General features: G+C 45.8%; 2 protein-coding genes across 3 annotated transcripts; both read right to left on the reverse strand.

The window, feature by feature from the left end:
• Positions 1-1,449: 1,449 nt before the first annotated feature.
• On the reverse strand, positions 1,450-17,465 carry POFUT2 (protein O-fucosyltransferase 2). Its single transcript, XM_075027765.1, has 9 exons — positions 17,191-17,465; positions 16,121-16,371; positions 14,329-14,473; positions 13,873-13,983; positions 9,420-9,486; positions 5,894-6,019; positions 4,566-4,746; positions 3,586-3,709; positions 1,450-3,316 (listed from the first exon to the last, which is right to left on the reverse strand). Exons 1-9 carry the CDS (start codon positions 17,355-17,357, stop codon positions 3,163-3,165), a joined length of 1,326 nt encoding a protein of 441 aa, XP_074883866.1. The 5' UTR covers positions 17,358-17,465; the 3' UTR covers positions 1,450-3,162.
• On the reverse strand, positions 17,404-18,457 carry YBEY (ybeY metalloendoribonuclease). Of its 2 annotated transcripts, XM_075027766.1 has the most exons (3): positions 18,097-18,457; positions 17,782-17,850; positions 17,404-17,543 (listed from the first exon to the last, which is right to left on the reverse strand). In XM_075027766.1, the coding sequence occupies exons 1-3, from the start codon at positions 18,433-18,435 to the stop codon at positions 17,457-17,459; spliced, it is 495 nt and encodes a 164-aa protein (XP_074883867.1). In that variant the 5' UTR covers positions 18,436-18,457; the 3' UTR covers positions 17,404-17,456. The 2 variants fall into 2 exon arrangements, with proteins under 2 accessions (XP_074883867.1, XP_074883868.1); XM_075027767.1 differs by lacking the exon at positions 17,404-17,543 and having other exon boundaries at positions 17,787-17,850; positions 18,042-18,457.
• Position 18,458: the final 1 nt, after the last annotated feature.

Below are 18,458 nucleotides of genomic sequence, written 5' to 3' on the forward strand. Positions count from 1 at the left end.
TAACAGCATTACTGCCAAGGATACAAATCTAAGCTTTCCTGTGCAATGGCATAACAAGGTCTGCTCTGTTCAATGCCTCGCTCTACAATCCAGAAAGCAGCAGACAGTGGTAGAACACCAGCAAATACAGAATTACAGAGTGATAGATGTTTTGGCACAGATTGCCAGATGAAAGGTGCTGTGGTCATGTAGACACACATAGTTGTGTATGTATTTGTGCGTATGAATTCGTGTACATCTTGTCTCTCTAATCCCCATTTTCTATTTGAGCCAGAAAGGTAGATGTCATTTCTGTACAATCTACTTGCACGTGAGCTTTTGACTCTTTCGGCGAAGCTGAAACAGCACAGCCAAAAGACCCACCGCTCCTCTCCAGGCCCTGTCCCAGGACTGCGCAGCTCTGGGGCAGGGGGTGAGCAGCTGTACCTCATGCCCAAGCAAAGTCCCCTTGTGGCAGGTTGTTCCTGCAGCTTCCTCTGCTTCTGCTGTGCACCTCTGAGAAAGGCCCAGCTCTGCCTTCTCTGTGACCCCTTTTATGTAGGGAAAGACAACAGTTAGATCCTTCTTTCACCTTCTTTCTCCAGGCTGAAAAAGTCCAGCTCTATCCTCATCTCCTCATATGCCACGTACTCCAGCCACCAATGGTTTTAGCAGCCTTCCTCTGGACTCTCTCCTGTTTCTCTACATCACTCTTGCAGTGGGGGCCTCGGAGATTTACTAGAAGCAGTCTTGTCCTGGTTTTGGCTGGGATAGAGTTAATTTTATTCCTAGTAGCTGGTATAGTGCTATGTCTTGGATTCAGTATGAGAAGAATGTTGATAACACACTGATGTTTTCAGTTGTTTAGACCAAGTCAAGGATTTTTCAGCTTCTCATGCCCAGCCAGTGAGAAGGCTGGAGGGGCATAAGAAGTTGGAAGGGGACACAGCCGGGACAGCTGGCCCAAAGTGGCCAAAGGAGTATTCCATACCATGTGACGTCATGCCCAGTATATAAACTGGGGGCAGTTGACCTGGGGGGATGGCTGCTCAGGAACTAACTGGGCATCAGTCAGCAACCGGTGAGCAATTGCATTGTGCATCACTTGTTTTGTATATTCCAATTCTTTTATTATTATTGTCATTTTCTGTCCTATTAAACTGTTCTTCTCTCAACCCACGAGTTATACTTTTTCTTCCCCAATTCTCTTCCCCATCCCACTGGGTGGGGGGGGAGTAAGTGTGCAGCTGCATGGTGCTTAGTTACCGGCTGGGGTTAAACCACGACAAGTCTCCCAGTGCCAAGAAGGGTAATGCCAGCTACGCTTGCTACTGCAGCACCTCACCAGACATGTCAGGGCATGCAGGTTTCATCCAAGTTTCTCCTACACTGGAGTCCAATGCTATGAAGCCAAGAGACAGCAAAATACACTGTTAGAAAAAGTAAGAAGCACGGACACATCACATAAAATGCTACAAAGCTTTTTATTTTTCTTAATGAGGTATACATTACACGTAAAATGCCACCATCGCTTTACATACCACACAGGCTAAATGAGAACATTAGACTTGGTGGGAAAAGGCACTGCGTTGAAATGCTGGGCTCCCCGCTTTGTCACCAGAGAGGCTCAGCTGCTGCACAGAGATACAATAAACAGCTGGTAAGAACAGGAGAGCTGCTGCTACAACTGTCTGAGAAGCCTTCACAGCTTCCGCTGCAGTTGCACGGGAAGAAACCACCTCACTGTGTGGAAGCATCTGTGAAACGTCCACTGCACAGTGCACGAGGGTTATATATATTCCTACTCAAGCCAAGAGGAAAGAGCAAGTGAAGGGTCTGCTCACAGCAAGGTAATCTGGCAAAACTGACTTTAAGGAAAAACGTCTGCTTTGCTTTTTGAAATCTGTCTCCTCGTCCACTTTTGAAAAAGGTTTCTCCTGCTTAACAGAGCCATGTCGACCTGAAGCACAGAACGGAGCAGAATACTTCCCAGCAGGCAATTCTACGTAGCAGGAGACTGCAAGAGCTAGAATTGATACTCATACAAAACCCTTCTCAAATGGGAGCTGCACTTTCCCTCTGGCTGGTGGTGTAGCACAGGGGTCTTCCTCTGTACCACCAGCCAGCCACCTCCATCAGAGCACAACCTCACCTACAAGGTTCCCAGTTGCTAGGCTTACACACATTAACTCAAGGCCCAGTGACCTTTGCTTAACTGTGATTGTCCTCGGTTTCCTCCCTTACATAAACTGAAAGCAGAAATGTAGAAAATTCATTTGTTGAACTACTGGGACGATCTATTTAACTGCTGTGGAAACTTGAAAGGCCTTTTAGCATGCTGCCTAGCAAAGCATCACCACTACTGAACTGAGCGACTGGGTGATCCCAAAAGGATGCTGACTTTTGCATCAGTCCAACTGAACAGGCCTTTGGGAGGATGATGGGGGGAAAAAGGTTTCCTTTGTAAAGGTAAAACATAAGAAACATAACCTTTCTTTTACCACCCTGCAAGCCCCATCTTTGTGACTCTCTCAGCACAGACCCACTGAGACTGCTATTAGAAGCAGTTAGTGTTCAGGTAGAAATACAACCTCCTCTTCCTTTATTGAGCACCGATTGCATCAGACCATTTGAATGTCGATAAATTGCTATCTGAAAAGGGAAGGTTTCCCCAAGGAACAACAGAGTTTACACAAAATCTGCAGCTCATGTAGCGCAGGTTAGAAAACCAAGACATATTTTTTGCAACCAGAGAGGCAAACACTGAACTGAACAGAAAATAAAGACAGAAATGCAGTACAGACCACAGCTGTGTTAAATTTATAAAAGTTAAAACTGTTGTTCTTGCTCAGAACTCCAAAGAAAGCCATGACTTAATTCACTTGCTACTCAGTTTCAGGACAAAGTTTTGTCTTTCAAGTCTCAATTGCAGTGCCTGGTATTGTCCTCTAATCCTAGCTACGCTGAGAACTGGATCCCAGGCTGACTTCCTTTTTCTCGCTCCCATCAATGCCTGACTAAGAAGATGAATATTGCTTATATTTCAAACCCCAAATGTCAAGTAAACACCAAGAAGATAGTAGAAGACTGAGTTGCAGTTTGGTCAAAGGGAAGTATTTCCCCATAGTTTTTCCTTGTTCTTTTGAGCTCACCACTACTGAAGTCCTTGCATTTCTCTGTATTTTAGTATACAATTTTCCAGTGAGTTGGTTGCTCACAGTTTTTCTCTCTTTCACCACAAAATCGGTTGTAAGTTGTTTTTGGATCAAATCCCAAGATCTCCCTTTCCTCATGGATCCGGAAGGAAAATGTTGAAACTGAGGTGCCTATAAAATACCTGTGAAAAAAAATCAGAGTGGCTTTGTGAAGGGGGCCAGTTTTTAAAATGCAAGTAAGTGATTTCAGTCCAATGAACTTTAATGTTCACTGAAATGATACAATAATGAAATTATCATATATATATGTATAATAATGTAACTATTATATATATCAATTATATAATATCTTGTCATACATGATTTGTAAACAACTATATTTGGGTCAAAAACAAAATTCAGTTTTGTAACAGTAAGATTTGGCTCCTCAAAGAAAAGGCAAATTCAGCACCTTGCATGTGCGCAGATCCACTGGTCAATCACGGCCAAGCCCCCATCTTTGTAGAGTTCCAGCTCCTCCCAAGAGGGTTCAAACCTCACCATCTCAGGCAGCAGTTTCTTGAGCAATTCAATCTCTGAAAAAGGGAAAGATGAAAATTTATTTTTACGTTATAAAGAGCAACTTTTGGCTGGCATAAAATGTAAGTTTTTAAGGAGACTGTAGGCAAACAGTTACAAAGGAAGAGAAACCAAAATCAACCTACAAATTTTACAACTCGTTTGCCAAATGTCAAGAGTATTGTAAGTGCAGGGGGAGCCAGTGAGGCACAGAAACGATGCTGAAGGGGACAGTTCTCAGGAGGTGGGGAAGACTGCAAGGGGTAGAACAGATGCTACCACTAGCCTCTGGACTAGCCTCGCTGTCTAATCCTCCAGGATAGGTGTACCAAGAGGCCTTTCTTGACAGCAAACTTAGTTATCGCAGCCTGCAGGGTTATTCTAACATCATGCACTGAAACAGGTCCATAGATACTACCAGGAGGGAGGTGCAGCCCTGGGATAAGGCCTGGGGGGGACACCCCACCCTTGGGGGTTTCTAAGCCTTGGCCACACACAGCCAGGTCCACCCCAGTCTGGTGGTGGGGGCAGCCAAGGGGAAGGCTGGGTGGGAGACTTCAGAGGACCCTTCCCACCGGCATGTCCAAGAGTCTCTGAAATGCTAAGAAAAAAGGTGGGATGGAAGAAAGAGGAGGAGGAACAGGCAAAATCAATTCCCAATTTTCTATTGTAGAGACCGTCAAACCTCCTATGGGAAATACCAAATGAATGGTTGGATACCAACTACTCAAGCTGGAAGGAAACAGCTGCCCAATCTTATTCAATTCCGCGTTCAGTTATGGAGGCATATGAACTTCCAGTCAACAACAAAGTGGTAATTGCTGCACTCACTGTCAAAAGTTATCAATCCTAAACTGACTATGATCTGCCTACCCTCCTCGACAGCATCAGTGGCTACAAAAACTTTTTCAAGTTTATGCATCTCCAGGAGGCTGCGGATTTTCTTTACTGCTCCTTGCAGGGAAGGCACGTCTTCTCTGTGACCCCAAATGAAGTCTTTCCTTCTGAGATGAACCCCAAGGTATGGACCACCTAGAGCTGTGCCCATCTTAACCTAAGAGAGAAAGATCAAGAAACTTTAAGACTTGAGCGCACCACTATTCATTCACACTGAAAAGGCATGAATGCATAATCTCTGGATAAGGCACTGAATTACTCTAGCTGCAGAAAGTAATTTTAAGGTATGGATTTGCAGTATTTTTGGACACTTACTGCAATATGTTTGTTGTGGTTTAACCCCAGCCGGTAACTAAGCACTGTGCAGCCAATCCTCCCCCACCCAGTGGGATGGGGGAGAGAATCGGGGGAAAAAAAAGTAAAACTCATGGGTTGAGAGAACAGTTTAATAGAACAGAAAGGAAGAAACTAATAATGATAGTAATAAGAATAATAAAATTACACTAATAATAATAAGAATTGGAATACACAAAACAAGTGATGCACAATGCAATTGCTCACCAGTCACTGACTGATGCCCAGTTAGTTCCTGAGCAGCCATCCCCCCAGGTCAACTGCCCCCAGTTTATATACTGGGCATGACATCACATGGTATGGAATACTCCTTTGGCCACTTTGGGCCAGCTGTCCCGGCTGTGTCCCCTCCCAACTTCTTGTGCCCTCCAGCCTTCTCACTGGCTGGGGCATGAGAAGCTGAAAAATGCTTGACTTAGTCTAAACACTACTTAGCAACAACTGAAAACATCAGTGTGTTATCAACATTCTTCTCATACTGAATCCAAGACATAGCACTATACCAGCTACTAGAAATAAAATTAACTTTATTCCAGCTGAGACCAGGACAATGTTGATCTTGGGTGGCCTGCATCATACAAGAAAAACTAGAGTGCAAAATCTTTGTAAGCAAAAATTGCTCTCCTTGACCAAATCCACAACTGGCAGTTTGCAGTTGAACTTTACACCCACAGATGATGTTGAATACAAGAAGAAGTACAAGTTTCCTTTCGTTAAATGAGGATAATAGAAATCTGGCACCCAGAACCAGTCAGCCACATCTCAACAGACTCATGTCACACAGGGAGAAGAGGGTACAGTAGGAACATGCACATCCACCTCGATCTGAGCAGGGAGAGCTAGATTCACAAGTATCTTCCAATATTCCCTGTAGTGTACAGCCAGGAGTACACAAATAAAAAGAAAAAATTACTACATTTGTTATGGGAAACAGACTGTTATGATTTTACCTTCATCTGTGTCCAGTCCTCCTTGTAATGAGTCCTGTCTGCCTCATCTGTGGATTGAAGATATTTGTTTCTAAACTTGTCTCCCACTACACGGAGGTGTTTAGCAAACACCATGCTCCGACGGGTCTGTTGGAATAAGAGCAGATGCCGCGTCAGAAAAAGGGAGAGCTAAAAATTACTAAATGGAGATAGTTTCACATACACAGAGCCTCCCGGCTGCAGTTACTTCTGATACATCCATGCAGCACTACAAGCAACGATTTCTAACCTTTCATATAAGCTTTAACTGCTTAATCCTAATCACAACCACATTTATAACCAGCATACTCGTCTGACCCTGCAATACATAGGAGTATGGAGTAGACTGTAGTTCCCAGCAGAACACATAATATACCAAATTAAACACTCTAGCAATATACCTGACCTTTGGAAACAAAAGCTAGGCAAAGACTTTAGCTTGCAAAACACCTGTAAGAATAAAACCTGCTTAAAAAAAATCATGCATCTAGCCACAGACAGTCCTATCAAATTCAGTGGAGAAGTGATGAAAAAGGAATTATTTCCTTCACCTGTGGATAACCTCTTTCAAAGATTTTGTGATGCAGTTACCACTGCACACAGTCACACATAGCCTTCTTATTAACAGGCACATACAACAGAACTAAAGAGATCCCATGTGACTTACAATGCTTACAAAGGACACTTGGCAATTTGGTCTAATTCCTAATTTTAGACAAGTCTGTAGTCTGTCATGTGATGGGCACCAAAGAAGGTGCAACTAAAACACTCCTCTTCAATTTCCAATGGCCTCTCTTTTCTCAGCACGGTGAAGCCCACAGTGGACAGAGTTTGCTACACAGTGGAGAAGCCAGGCAGAGCATTACTGGTACTCCAAGACAGTCACACCGATCTGCTAGAGCAAGGCAAAGGCACAAGAGACAGGAACTAGAATCTGCCAGCCTTTTTTCAGCTTTTCCCAGAGCAGCTATTTCTCCATGTGCCAAATTCGCTGTGGTTGAACTGGTTACTCCTCCACACCATTCACTTAAGACACAGAGCAATTTAGTCTTCTGTAAGATCCATCACACTGGTACCTGGAGATCCAAGCCCCTCTAAATATTTAATAGCAGTACAAAGCCTGCTCTTCTAGCATATTTAAAGAGATCACCGCTGGCTTTCTAAATCCCATCCCAAATCCTTCAGCAAAACTTTTATATAAAGGGAGGAAGTGCACAGTCTGCTGCAGAACGCTCACGCTGCAGTTCCAAGAAAGACATTTTCCCTCCTTTTTGTAATATGTCAACACAATAGCATCCTGTCGAGTCAAGTCACAGGGTACCTTACCCAAGATGTGATGAACACAGTATGCCCAAGAGGCAGCAAACATGCGTAAACAACCCATGGCAGTGCAGTGCACTGGGGAGGACAATAAACATCTTTGAATGCTATGTTTGTGTCAAACACCTCTAAACCTCATCATGATGGATTGCATGACTGCTATGTCGTGTTTGGCACCCACACAGTATGCTGTGCCAAGTTTTTCCCAGGCACAAAGCACTCCTCTGACAGCAGTTGTTCTGGGTGAACACTTTGCAACAGCATACATAAAGGAGAAAACAGATGAATATGTGAACCGCTACTGATGCACTTTTTAAGTGGATGATCTCTGTACCTGGTTAACCTCTTATTTAAAGTGTATGTTTCAAATCTAGATATGCAATATTGCCACCCTTTCCAACTACCTCCAAGTTTTGCTTCTTCTCCCTTTTTGTATGTGAGAAGGGAGAGTTGCTTCCCATAGGCGCATGGAAAAAGCCAAGAAGCCACGCGCCCAAGCTGCAGCAAGGCAACTTTTATTTGGATATCAGGCAACACCTCTTGCCCACAGGAGTGGCACAGCCATGGGACAGGCCCCAGAGAGGTGGTGGATCTCCATCTGTGGGGACTTTCCACCTTCAGCTGAACACAGCCCCAAATCACCAGATCAAGTTCTGGAGTGCAAACCTCGAGGCAGGGCTGCCGACACACCTCCCCACCTAAATTCTTCTGTGAGTCTAAGTTAGGGAAAACAGACAAACAAACAAACAAAATCAGTGTTGGTTATGCTTCCTTTTGTGTACATGAATTAATGGTCCAGAACCTCTAATTCTTTGAGATTGTCCCCCCAAAATGGTGAAACCAAGTGCAAAACTGCTGGCTTTTCTAGAGTGGTCCTTAGAGAACTTTCTGCTTCCACATAGATGGTAAAGCACTCATGTGGTCTATGTGGTACACTGACGCTCTTCAAGGGATTCAACAGTTGCTCCTAAACCATTTTGGGAGATCTTTCCTGCTCCATGATCATTCAACCATTAAGAATCCCAAAACAATACCTTTCAGCTTGCAGTGGTAGAGAAGTCTAGACAAAAATGGTCACAACAGTGAGAGCAATGTGGTTTAATATTAAACTCAAATATTTTTGGACACCAAAGATGTAGGTTGGTTGCAAAGGGAAGCTGGCTTGTTACAATTTAAAAACTTTGAGAGAAGAGGGCACCTGTTAGCAAGATTTATAAAGAACTCCAGATGTTATCCAGAGAGTTATTAAGAAAAAAACAACACCAAAAATCATGCAGGTAGTTAAAATTGAAATTAAAAAAAAGGAAGAGTATTTTCCAGAAAGTTTTAAACAATTTTGAGACAAGTTTAAATCATTGAGACAATATTTGAAGTGCCAACTGTTAAGAAATGTGTTATGGATCCATATGGATTTCACATCTGCTTTTACAGGACTACAAGTCAGACTCAGAAATTATACGTGGGTTGCATTTCTCTGTTTGGAAAGTCAATCTCAATGAAAAATTCATAGTTAGAAAATTACTGTTTGGTCCATTTCTGAAAATATACCCTATATAAAGTGAATAGCCAGATGTTTATAACTTACAAGACGGAGGTCTATGTAACTTGTTTCGTAATATCATAAGAGTCACTTTCTGTTAGAAATTTTAATTATATCAAGCACTCCATATTGTGTTCCATTTTCCTGTGGCTGAACCTTTAACTTTGTCTTAAAACTCTTCCCACAGGAATTATTTTACCACAGACCCTTGGGTAGGGTCTCCCAAAGTGCTCAGTGTTACCTTGAAACCTGTGGGAATTTTGCCATCAAAGCCATTGGGGAGACAGTTAGAACAATATTGAGCACTTTCAGGAATTCTTTTGAAAAAGTCTCATCTTTAGGCTGAGTAGACAAGAAACTGCACTAAGGCAGTTCCCTTCTGATTGCAGATGTGTTGCATAGGGGAGGTCCTTCTAAACACCATGCCCTGCAACACTGAGTCTTTGGGGACAAGACACCAGGACAAATTCCTGCATTACATTAATCTGCAGCAGCCTGAAGACCATCTTTAGCATACACTGCCGAAACATAAGACACAAGTTACTTTCAACAAAAGAAACCCGAGGCAAAACTGAAGCACATATCGGTTATTGAATTTTTATCAGAACCAAGTAGAAAGTCTAGAGAAGCTAACTGGAAAATACTCACATTCCAATAATCTTTCCCTCCGTAGTGGTCATGAAGAAGGTTTTCAGCTCTGTCTAACATCACTGACCTATTAAAAATTGTAAAACTGAGTGCAGTTCCCCTAGGAATAGAGTTTACATTACGATGTTTCTTTATACAGTAGCCAGGATAAAGCACAGACAATGATCTGTTTGCAAAGGGAGCACAAGGAATGAGGGATAGGCTGCCAATCTGTTCTGTATAAAGCCAACTGTGACCCATAGCCTGCTGAGGAGAGAAGGGAACTATGCCACTGCGTGTTCCTGCTCTCTTCCTTAATAAATGATACTCTTAATTCTGACAGTTAAACACAAACAAGCATTAACAATCCCTCACATAGTCCTCACAGTAGTTGCTGCAGGGGAAATAAGATTGCTGAGAATGAGAGTGATCCAAAGGGGAGAAGCAACCTATGAGGTGATGCTTAGCCTTGGAGCACCTGAGAGCTTCTTGGAAGAAGCATGAGTCATGCTCACAAAAGCAAAACCAGAGAAGGTGTGGAATAAAGTATCCTACAGTAAAGCAACAAATCAAAGAACACATAGACACTACAAAAACGTGTGTTAGCAACTGAGCACAAATTTAAAAAATGAAACACGAGGCAAGTCCGCATAACATGAAAACAGCCCGTGCTTTTCATAAATACACACAGTTCAGGATTGTGTACTGGAAACATAACTGCACTATCCAAATTCTAAGAAGCAGAAGAGATTTGAAGCAGAAGTTTCTTTTGAGTTTTGAGTATCCAAGAGCATATGGGATATAGGTTTAGTTTGTGCTCTGAGAACACTGAATATGAGTGAACACTCAGAGAAATGCTTCTGCTGAAGGGAGTGAAAGCCATTATCTGGACCTTCTTCTACTAAAACAAGAGGAAGGACATAACCAATCAGCTTTAGATTATCACTGCTGATAATCAGCTGGACACTTGCACACCAGGCTACAAATAATCTGGAAAATAGACTAGACTGTGCTAGTAGAGAAGCAGCACTGCATTTAACAGGAAGCTTGGCAGTGAATCAAATTAATAAACTAAATGTATCAGGAAGATTCCTGTAAGTGAGCACACCTGAAGAGTAATAATACAGTACTAGGACCTTACAACAGATTGTCTGGCCAAAAGGGCCATATGGGAGATCTGAGACGCCATGGTGCACAAGTCACCATACCCACTGGAGATGTGAACTAGCCCCAGGTAGGTTGGGCAAGTATCATAGCAGGAGGTGACTAAGCAACCGCAAGTTGAGACACTGTCTTTGACAGTTCTATGAACCACCTGGGCAGGGAGCAGCTCCTGACATCGTCTTGAGCAGCAGCAAGTCATGGACCAAAATCTCGCAGTGGAAGAGCTACTCTGTGACAGTGGCCATAAATGTACTCATCTTCAACATCCTGCTGGATCAACAATGGCCAAAGGAAAGCTACTGCGGTTGCATTCAGTTTCAAAAAATGGGACTAGGCAAAAATGCAGAAGTAGTGTCCAAGTGAAGAAAAAAAAGGCTCAAACTCCATGAAGTTAAGCAGAAAAAGACAATAAAGAAGGTCAAAAAAGAAATCTGAGCAACCAGAAATAAAGGCCTTCAATCTAATGACAAATCTTCCTTCCAAAAGAAAGAAAAAGGAAATTAAAGGCTTAACAAGCACTTAAGAGACAGTAATGTCATGACAGGAACAGCTAATGTAATTTTTTGTAGCTGTGCGCTAGGTAGAGGAGCTGGGAGGATTCACATGCCAGAACTACTTTTTACAGGGGAACTCAGAGGACGCGCCTCAAACCAAAGCATCCATAGGAAGCGTCCAGCGATGGAACAGCTAGACAAAGTGAACCAACAAATGGCCAACACCAGGCAATATTCACTCAACAGTTGTCAAGGAACTTAAGGATGAAACAGCTGCACCACTAATTCTGGTATGCAACTTCTTGCTTAAAACTGCAACACAGCAAATGTGATGTCAATTTTCTAAAAACACATTTTGGGGAGGTCTGGGATGCAACATAGTGGTAAACCTGTCAGTACTAGACAACTTAATAGCAACTATTATAAAGAAACAGAATTCATGGATACCTAAAGTAAATTGGAGAAGTATCAACATGGAGCTCTGAAGTCTGAACAATCAGTGTAGTCTGAAGACATAAGCACACATGCCAATAAGGGAAATCTCATTGACATTGCCTACCAGGATTTCCTGACAGCCTTTGTTAAAGGCTTTTAAGAAAACTTAACAGCAATGGCACAGGAGGGAATGTCCTTGCATGGATTAAAAATAAAAAAAGTTTAAAGATCAGGATAAATGTCCAGTTCTCATTGTAGAGGAAGGTCACAAGTGGAAGGGACCTGCTTTTCACCATATTCCTAAACAACCTACAAAAGGGCGTGAACTTTGGGGTGACACAGCTTGCCAATCATTTTAAATTGCTCACAGCAGCAAAGACAAAGGCCAATTGTGAAGAATTAGAGAAGTTTGATGACTGGCCAATAAAGTGGCAGATGAAATCTATCATAAGAGTGCATCTGGTAAAAAAAATACTGGCTTAATCTGACAACTAAAGGGCTTGATGCTCAGGAATGAGGACAGTTTGATGAAAACGTCAAGGCAACACTCATCAGAGGTCAAGAAAAAGGAACTTGTATATTAGGAATTACCAGTAAAAGAAGAGAGCACTAAACAGAGAACGTCATTATACCGCTATGTAATGGGTCTGCCTGCACTCAGTGTGCAGGATCCAGCTGAACTGTAACGGTTCAGAGAATGGCAGTGAGGATGACCAAAGGCGTGGAATGGCTTTCATGCAAAGAACAACTAATGAAGCCAGGACTCTTCACACTGCAGAGACAACTGAGGGGGAATATGATAGAGAGATGTAAAACCATGCATGGCATGGAAATGAATATGGAAGAGCTGTTCGTTTCCTGTCTCTTCCACTACACAAACTAGGGGACTTTCGATGAAACTTGCAGGTAGGAGTTACAAAAGGAGGTAGATTTTCATAGGATGCACAGTTAAGGTGCAAAACCTTTAGCTTTTGTCCCAAGACTTTGTGCATGCTAACAGTGTGCATGGGGGCTCAAAGGGAAGCTTGCACAGATCCATGGACTCACTGAAGGATATAAAAGATAGGAAGATCGCTTTTGACTCTGTGGTCCCTACAGCCACAAATCTGAAGGGTGTGACAGGACTCAGGGGAGGCGTTACACACACTTGCCCAGTTCTTATACTTTTCCCCAGACACCTGATTTTAGTCACTCTTGGATTTCACACACTGAACTAGACTGAGTTGAACACGAACCACTAGTTCTAACATGAACCACTATAGCTGCCCTTACATTGCTGTTATGTTGGTACTTCTTTCTACCTGTGTCTGATTGAGAAATGTGATCTTGTGGATAAGGCACCTTGTCTGTGTGTTAGGGATACTTGGGCACCACTCCTAATTTTTCTCTTGACCTTCCTCATCACTAGACCTTTGACAGTTGCGATGAAAGAGTTAACTATAAGGCTAAACATGGAGACCTCTATGGCTTATTTAATCCAGTTTTCTGCTGTCACTGGCAAAGATTACGGTATAACCCCTACAAATAGAACAACATTCCTGTTAAAAAACAGGACTTTGCCTCCTCTTCTCCCAGCAGGAGGTACTACAGATCCCCACTGCTCTGCTTCGGGGAACCTTCATCTCATTTCCAATTGTATTGATGTCAAATTTTTGGATTTTTTTTTGCTCTCATGGCAAAACTGCACTTCGGCTTACACAGTTTGTGTTTCTCCTGTGGATTTATTCCCCTGAGGTATTCATAGACAGTGATTATTTCCTCTTCCTGTTCTCCCCTGTATCCCAGCAGCTTTTGCATTCCTACAATGCCTTCAGTTGTTACAGGGTCATGGCTGACTGGAAATACTTTGCTACTTGGATAACGTAAGCATGCTCTATCTCTTGTATAAGAGCTTTCCTTTCCTCTGATTGTCCTAGTGGCATCTCAGAGCAGAAAGACAAAACACGCTGCTTGCTTTCTCTAAACCTGGGTCACACTATTGAGGATGGACGTGACAGGAGACCAGGCACTGCACCTCGTGATTTGAGATGTGGGCTTGGGAAACACTGATTCCACTCTGTTCTTTCCTTCCTGAGCCAGCATCAAAGGGTAAAGGAAGGAAAGGTAAACACAGGGTGGCAAGAATATGAAGGAGCTCAAGGCTGGTGGCAAGAATATGAAGGAGGAGCTCAAGACTATTTCGTCGTAGGTTTTAGCACTGCAGCATTTAACCTAACTTAGGGTGTAAATTCCTTTTGTAATGATTTTATGGATTACAACAACTCAGTGATGAAGTACCACAACAGTGGGACATAGCCTGTAAGCTCCCCCTGCTCTTCCCACCTGGCAATGGGTTTGTGAGCACACAATACAACAATAAATAGTAATACAAGGCAACTCACTGTGCTGAAGTGTTCTTCAAAAGGACGGGAGCCACAACAGAGGCAGATCCTTGGACAGACAAACAGGAGACATTGAGGCCCCGCGTTTCCTCATAACCCCAGAACCATCCCCTGAAAGGGAACACAAAGTATTGGATCACAGGCTTGTATTTTAAATTAATGCCATATATAATGAAACAAATAAACAGTACACACTAGAAAGATGATATATAATGTAAACAAACCAGGCAGCTCCTTTATACTGTTTTTGTGTAAAACAACAACTTTCTAAAATTAGATCTTCTAGTACCAATATCACATTTTATTACTGATGGGGTTTTAAAACCAAAGTGAACCCCAAGCATCCAGAGATTCACAGACAACACCACTACAATAACCTCACAAGTCGGTTCTGTTAGAGTAGGCAAATGTCTCATTGAAAACAACTAAAAAGAAGACTGAAAGGACTGTTGTTACCTGTAGTACTCATGTTTGTCTTTGGAGTACATAAGCTGATCAATGCACGGCCTTTCATCTATTTTTTCTTCCCATGTTCCTTCTTTCCATCCTTCTGCGTAGCCTTGTAGGACATAAATCTGTTCAATAAAGGGCCCACCTGACTCTGAGCAGAAGGCAAAGCAAAGTGTTTGTGAGCATGAAAAATCACATGATAAAGGTATGAACTAGCATTACTTGCAGTTAAGAAATCTGCTAGAAATGCTAACATTACATTACTCTCTCTCTTCCCTGTTTTCCCTATAAAAAAGGAAAGGAAGTTCTGTGTGAGGCAGAAAAGCTACAAGGGTCAGGGGATGGGACAATCTGCTACTCCCACCCAGCTATGTGTGATTTAATGTGCCAAATAGAACTGAATTGCCATGGAAATGTAAATTTAAAAGCTGGGTAGAACACACCATGAAGCACAGAAGTTGCCAATGCTGTAGGTGGCTGCTATGGGAAGAGTGCCTCCAAGAAAATGACAAGTGCAAGCCCTTTTTCCCCTAAATTTCAAGGTCTCTAAACACTTTTCCCTGAAAAGGAGGGGACAACAATCCCTTCAGAGCCCTCTACAGAAGTGTGACATTTGGTGTCCTTGATTTCCTTTGCTGAAGAAGTCTGTGACACTGCTGCAGATTTTGGTATTTGGTGATTAGCTCAACATGGCATTAAATCCTAAAGGAACCAACGTCACGGTTTCCGTATTCTCAGGGAAAGCTGTTGTGGTTTAACCCCAGCCAGCAATTAAGCACCACACAGCTGCTCACTCACTGCCCCCCCCCGCCCCCCAGTGGGATGGGGGAGAAAATCGGGAAAATAAGTAAAACTCATGGGTTGAGATAAGAACGGTTTAACAGAACAGAAAAGAAGAAACTAATAATGATAACACTAATAAAATGACAACAGCAGTAATAAAAGGATTGGAATATACAAACGATGCACGGTGCAGTTGCTCACCACGCGCAGACCAACACCCAGCTAGTCCCCGAGGGGCGATCCCCCACCCCCACTCCCCAGTTCCTATACTAAATGGGATGTCCCATGCTATGGAATACCCTGTTGGCCAGTTTGGGTCAGGTGCCCTGGCTCTGTCCTGTGCCAACTTCTTGTGCCCCTCCAGCTTTCTCGCTGGCTGGGCATGAGAAGCTGAAAAATCCTTGACTTTAGTCTAAACACTACTTAGCAACAACTGAAAACATCAGTGTGTTATCAACATTCTTCACATACTGAACTCGAAACATAGCACTGTACCAGCTACTAGGAAGACAATTAACTCTATCCCAGCTGAAACCAGGACAAAAGCCTTTCTGCTATATACCATTTTGTACACAAAAAGCAGGGGATAAGTACTTTGAGTATGCGCAGCATCGACGATGAAAAAGTAAGCTCACTGAAGAACCCAGTGTACAGCTTTTACTGTCCGACCACCTCCAGAAATAGGTGGCTTGTCTGTATTTAGACAGAGAGCTGCAGGCTGCCTCTCTCTCCATACAGGGTTGTTACTATGGCCAAAATTACACAGAAGTATCTGTGACTTCAACCAGAGGCATTAACTGTCTTTTTCCCGGGTCCCTAGGAATCTGAGGGATCAACAGTGCTACATCAAAAGAGCTGCCAAATAATTGGGTTATTTCACCCTAGTCATTTGTTACTCAGCACAATTCTTTCCCATCCCTCCTCTTGCCACCTTTAACTTTTTTTATTTCACATATAAGGATAAACCTGTGAAGAAATACTTAGTCAATTTAGATTGTATGATTCCATACTCCACCTGCAAGGAACTGCTCGTATTCAATGACAGGGATGTTCCTGTTGAGGCTTGGGAGATCGAAAAACTCGGACCAAGGGATCCGAACCTGAGGGATGTCGGGGCTCTGCCAGTGATAAAGACGTCCCCAGGGAGGCAGAACTAACACCCAGTTTTCACTTTTCAGCAAGGTCTTTAGAAGGGAAGCAATGCGAATGTAGACATCTCTGCGAAGGTTGAACCCTTCAGGAGGATTTACATCATACAAAAGGTATCTGGAGAGAAAAAAGCAATATAATTACTTCAGGGAGTTTAAAACTTTTATGGTGTTTTTTTTTTTACCCCACAATCACATGATGCAACTCTATTGGGATGGAAACTGTTCCCCTTTCACGAGTTTTTGGTACTCAGAAGATGGAAGGGGATGAAGTAGGGGAAGGCAAGAGCAGTGCGTGCTGCAGGGGGTGGGGGGGGGCTGCCACCAGACTCTCCTCGTGGGACATCATCAAGGTGGGACATGCCATGAGCCTCTCCTGCAGGATGTGGAGGGCCAAAGAGTGAACCCCTCAGATGTCTTGCTCGTCCCGAGGGCAAGGTGGTGTGTGGTGAGAGAATGGTGAAACAACTGGCACGTTACTCTAGGCTAATTCCTATGAGCTGAACACAAAGGCGGGAGGACACGTTCAGGAGGGACGGGGAAAAGGGCACGTCACCCTCCACAGGGCAGACAGGCAGGGGTCCCCAGGCCACGCTCAGCGCAGGAAAGCCCCCAGACAACCGCGATGGCGGCACCTTCCAGAAACGACCCAAACAGCACCGGAGGGTGAAGGAGGGACCCTTACGTGCCCACCAGCCGATGTCTCAGAGACACGGCAGCTCGCCTGCGCGGGGGACCCCCCGTGCCCCCTCGGCACACCAGGCAGGAGGCTGCGATGAGAGGAGGGTCCCGGGGGCCGACCCTGCCAGGCAGGACCGGCCCGGACGAGCGGGCCCGCGCTGGGGCTGCGGCTGGGGGGGGCTGCGGCCCAGGCATGGCCCCGCCGGGGCCCACGGTGACTGAGGCGGAGCGGGGAGGGGGGGGCGCTGCTCCTCACCTGGTGCGCGGCGCGGCGGCGGCGGCGGGCAGCGAGGAGGCGGCGTGGCCGGCGCGGAGGGCGACGGGCGGCGGCTGGGCGGCGGCAGGCGGCAGGAGGGTGAGGGCGGCCAGGCCCAGCAGCAGCGGCGGCGGCAGGAGGCGGCGGCCGGGGCCTTGCGCCGCCATCCCCGCGCCGCGCCACGTCCGGGGCGGCCCCGGCGGCGGCCCGGCCCCTCGGTGTGGGGGGCGGGAAGCGGCGGCAGGGGGGTCCCCGACGCGGCTCCCTCAGAAGAGGCCGGCGGTCAGGGGCCGGAGGCTGGCGCCGGTGAGCCGGTTCAGCTCCTCCAGGATCTCCACCTCCTTCTGGTACATCTGCGGGAGGAGGGCGCGGGAGAGAGGCCGCCGTCAGCGGGCTTCGCCGGCTGGGCTAGCGGCGTCCGGCATCAACGCCGGCCACAGCTCCGCAGAGCCGCCCGCCCGGTTCCCCATCGCGGGGGGATATGGGGGGGGGCGGGAAAGGGCGATTCTTTCCAGCCGGGTACGACTGACGCGCAAGGCTGGACACCCCCCCCAACCCCCAACCCCGCTCAGCTGCGGGGCATGGCCGTACCTGTCGCCACTCGCCTTCTGTGCGGTGCTGGTAGCCGAGCAAATGGCACAACCCGTGGGCTGCTGTCACCTGTGCGAGGGGGAAGAACGAGGGAGGCGCGTTACAAACGCAAGCCCAGCGGCAGCAGCTCTCCCGTAGGGCGGACAGCCCCGGCGCCGACAGGGGGCTGACCCCGCACCACGTTATCTGCCGGAACCAGCCGGGAAGAGCCGGTACTCTGCACGTAAAACGACTACAGATCAGGCAGCGCCCGGGCTCACCAGTTAAAATAAGTAAGTTTTAAAAAACACCGAGTTGATCGCTCTCGGGGCTCACCGCCAGGACGCTGTCGAAGTCCTCCCCGGTGGCGCGGCACTGCTGGTGGATGTACTCCACCCCCAGGAAGATGTCCCCCAGGTTGTACTCGTCGCGGCAGCTCGGCCGCGGCAGCTCCCCCGCCGCCACCCGGTGGAAAGGGAAGGAGAGGACGTCGGTGGGCTCCGGGCGCTGCCGGTACGCGCCGTTGAGACGCCGCATCAGCCCGTTACTGGCGCAGACCAGCCCCACGTCGAAGCGGGAGGCGCCCAGGGCGGCCCGCAGGGCGCACACAGCGCGGCGCAGCGGGGCCCGACGCACCGGCACGACCCGCTGGGCGTTCCGCAGCACCAGGCTCATGCTGCTGATGGCGGCGGCGGCGG

The sequence above is a fragment of the Buteo buteo genome, chromosome 5 (assembly GCF_964188355.1).
Source record: "Buteo buteo chromosome 5, bButBut1.hap1.1, whole genome shotgun sequence".
Classification (NCBI taxonomy): Eukaryota; Metazoa; Chordata; class Aves; order Accipitriformes; family Accipitridae; genus Buteo; species Buteo buteo.